The sequence below is a fragment of the Cynara cardunculus genome (assembly GCF_001531365.2).
Source record: "Cynara cardunculus var. scolymus isolate 2C chromosome LG 16, CcrdV1, whole genome shotgun sequence".
In the NCBI taxonomy this organism is placed as follows: Eukaryota; Viridiplantae; Streptophyta; class Magnoliopsida; order Asterales; family Asteraceae; genus Cynara; species Cynara cardunculus.
In genome coordinates this window covers 895-4,799 of record NC_037543.1, presented here as the reverse complement: position 1 = coordinate 4,799, position 3,905 = coordinate 895, and the positions used below count along the sequence as shown (strand labels likewise).

General features: G+C 36.6%; 1 protein-coding gene across 1 annotated transcript; it reads right to left on the bottom strand.

The window, feature by feature from the left end:
• Positions 1-2,435: 2,435 nt before the first annotated feature.
• LOC112529565 (uncharacterized protein DDB_G0271670-like) lies at positions 2,436-3,678 on the bottom strand. The gene has a single exon (XM_025140887.1). It carries the CDS (start codon positions 3,581-3,583, stop codon positions 2,531-2,533), a length of 1,053 nt encoding a protein of 350 aa, XP_024996655.1. The 5' UTR covers positions 3,584-3,678; the 3' UTR covers positions 2,436-2,530.
• Between the last annotated feature and the right edge of the window lie 227 nt (positions 3,679-3,905).

Genomic DNA, 3,905 nt, shown 5'->3' with positions numbered 1-3,905 from the left:
GTTATTGTTGTGCATTGCTAATAAGACTTTATATATGAACTCCAGGTGTTATTTAAGCATAATTTAAGGCCTTGGAAGTGCTTTCCAACCACTGAACGGGAGTTAGGATTCGACCTTTCGGTTTGGCTTCCGGTTTGATCAACCGATTTCATTAAACAACATGGTGAGTTTATGTGGACATATATGTGTACTTTTTGATTATATATGCTATGATGTTTTATTGTTTATCCATGATTCATGTCAGTTCTAGATTATCATCTCAAATTGGTCTTATTGATTGTATTGTCTTGTGGTGTGTTTTGGGTGCCGATTGTCGATATCCCATGGAGTCCAGGTGATACAACCGGAGGGGCTGCCATACTCACTGCCCAGTGGGAGCCAGGGGGTGAGTATAGGACTTTGGCATAATCCAGAAGAAGAAGGGCGGATTTGGTGYCAAGTCTTATGTTTGTGTGTGAAGTTAATTGGTATGTGACCTTGCTTGATCTCGAGTATGATGTTGATTATATTGATGTTCTTTTTCTATGTTGAACATTCTTTTGTGATTCCCACGTTCAAARTAGGTTGTTGTAAAGGACATCATGTGGTACAACTAAGTTGTTGTCGTGTTGTTATGCAAAAATTTCTTTCGAGACCTTCTTTATTTCGTAGTATGTACGCTTATATAACACATTGTAACCACATTTTTCCACATAAATTCACTAAGCCATATAGCTTATCTTTTAGTGGTTTTAATTTTTCAGGGCAAATTGGCAAAGGCAAAAACAAGGTCGGATGATCGATTAGGGATTGACGTGTAAAGCCTACTTTTGAGTTTAGGTATAAGTTATACTTTTGGGTTGTTCATAATATGTATATTCTGGGTAGACATGTCCCCGATGATTATGTTAGCTATGTATTTATTAAGTCTTAAAATAATGTATTTTGGGTTGTAAATCGCTATCCCGTATCTTGAGGTTTTTGAAACTAAAATTTATTTAATGAAGGTTGGTAAGTGTTTGTTTTGTAATCATGGTGTTACAATGTTTTGAATTTATTTTAATGATATAACATGATATGGTAGCCATTAATAAAACCACTACTAAAATTACCATTTTACCCTTGTAGGGATTATAAAATAAATTTTTATTTATTTTAATTTCTTAATATAACCTAAACTAATTTTGACCATTGATCAAGAAAATAAATGGATGAGACTGGTTTACATAGTTTATACAAATTAATGGACTTGTTAAAACCAAATTAAATATCACAACTATCTAAAGAGGAATGAAATTATTAAAACATAATTATGGAACATTAAATACCAAACAAGATAATAGCATCACAATAAAAATGTTGGGGTGTCCAAGTTTTTAATCATTCCAATCCCACAATAAATTGATTTTGATGCTAATAAATTTACATATAGGATAGGATAGGAGGTTCAAAAAAACAATTAAGAACATAGGAACTTAATTTCCATCAATCATTGGATCTAAAAATAAATGACTCAGATTCAAATGGAACTGTCTATATAGTAAATAGTAAATAGTAATTAGTTGAGTGTTTGACACCCAAAGCAGACGCTTAATTAAAGATTAGCTTTGTGTACACATACAATTGTGTTGTAAATTGAAATGAAGCAGACAAGAGTTGTAGAGCATGGGATGGATACGTGGACCACTTTTTCATCAAGCAATTGTGTTATTAAGCATGCACTTATCACATTCCCAAAGGAAAGAACCATTCATTTCGTTGATTGTTTTTAATTCTGCTACTATCACTTTTCATCTTTAACCTTTGGTATAGTTTGGATTTGAGAAAGCTTATTATGGTTAGGAAGAAACAACGTCATCCTCATCAAAAAGAAACAAAGCCTTAATTAAGAGTTCAAAATTAAATTAAATTAAATTAAAAAAGTTGAGAAGGATGTCTCTTCCTCTTGTCACGTCTATCAAAATATACCACTCACTCACTCAAAACATTTAATAATACATTCATGTTCATTATTCAATCTTAAAATCATTACCATAACAAATTCAATTTTTATAATTATTGTTTTTTATAATCAAATTCTATGCATCTTTTCAACCATAAAGTAGAGGTAAAATGTAAATGGATTGTTGCAAGGTTTTGTATTATTAGTGATTAGTAAGAGTAGATCATCAAAATACAAATCATTGCATTTGCAAAATAAAAATCTAGTAAAGCCTTCTTCTTCTTCTTCTTCTACCCTCCCAGCCCCAGCCAAGACTTTTCAAAAGCTACCAACCTTTTTCATCATCATTTTCTTATAAGTTTCATAACATAAATCAGAGCATATATATATATATATATAATCATACAACAACAACAACAACAACAATTAACATATAGAAAGATTCCAGTTCCAATAGAAAATAAAAATATATGTGTGCTCAACTCTCAACTCACCTCTCAAAGGGTATATATAATTTCAACATTTATTTAATTACCTTGATTTCTCTTCTTCTTGTTTCATTAACATAATTTAATCAAATCAAAGATAATTAACCATACAATCTTTCTTTCAGCTTCTCACGGACAACAACGAAGGGATTGCACCCAAATTTGGACTTGGATTCTGCTTCTCTCTCTTACTGTTGCTCGATGGTTTGCTGAATGCTCTCATTGGACTTGCTAACGCCCATCCCCAGCTCTTGCTTCGAGAATGCTGCACCCCTCCCCCTTTTCCATTCCCTTCGTTTGGATTTGAACCCACCCAGTAAGACGACGACGACGACGATGAAGACGACGACGTGATCATGAACCCACTAAATAAACCCCCACACCTCACCCTTTCCTTGATGCAATCGTTGCCCGACACTTTCGACTTCCCTTCTCGTTGCGACTCCACTCGCCGGAGCGTGCAGTCACCGAACCCCGTTGAGATTCTCTCGAACAAGTCGCCGGAAAAGCTCCTGCTGCCGCACCCCACGGATCTGGATCTCGACACCTTCCTGTCAAAGGATGCCTCACACTCCTTCTCTTCCACCACCATCATATCTTTGTCTTGTGGACATGTTTGGAGTCGAGCAGCACCACTGGAGGAAATGGTCTTGGAGTGTTTGGCTAAGTAGAGAAAAGACCAAAACCCACGTTTATTGGGGGTGTCACTGTCATTCTCCATGAAACGAGCCCTAGGGGTGGCCGTCGACTTGCTTCTCTTGAAAACTAGATGATTCTTGTTGGCATTGGCATGGGCATCGACGATGATGTTGAGATCTTTGCTTTTCTTCTTCTTTTGACTAGTAAGCAAGTAAAGTATCCGAGAGCGATTAGAATAATAGTGATAGTGATCGTTATTATTTGCTGTTGTTGTGGTGGTGGTGGTGGTGGTTGTTGGGTTTGTGGTATTTGAAGGCAATAAGGAAGTAGGGTTTGTGGTGGTTTCTGCAGATCTGAAAGAAGGAGAAGAGGAAGAAGAAGAAGCTGGGAAAACAGCTATTGGAAAAGAAGAAGAAACCAACTTGCCTAGTTTTTCTTGAAGACAAAAGGCACAGATACCACCAGCAGGAGTGTTGTTCTTGAAAGGATGATCTGTGCAAAGCATGCTGCCATCTCCAGTGTCATCCTCCATCATCAGATGAAAAATGCAAATCTTGAATCTCAAATCTCAAATCTCAAATCTCAAATCTTGAATCTGAAACTGGGTTGGGGGTGTGATGTTTCTTGCTCATGTGGGAGGAGAAATTAAGGGTCAAAGGGTATTGTAAATGAAGGGTAAGGGTGAGGGGTGAGGGGTGAGGGGTGAGGAGTGAGGGTTTGGGTTGGAGTCCCCAGAAGCACGTGGAGGACTGACTAGCTTGGATTATTAAATTAAAGTAGATAGTGAGTAAGGACAAACTATGTGTGCAGTGGGTGTGTCTATGTCTATGTCTATGTCTATGTGTAATGGGTTGGGT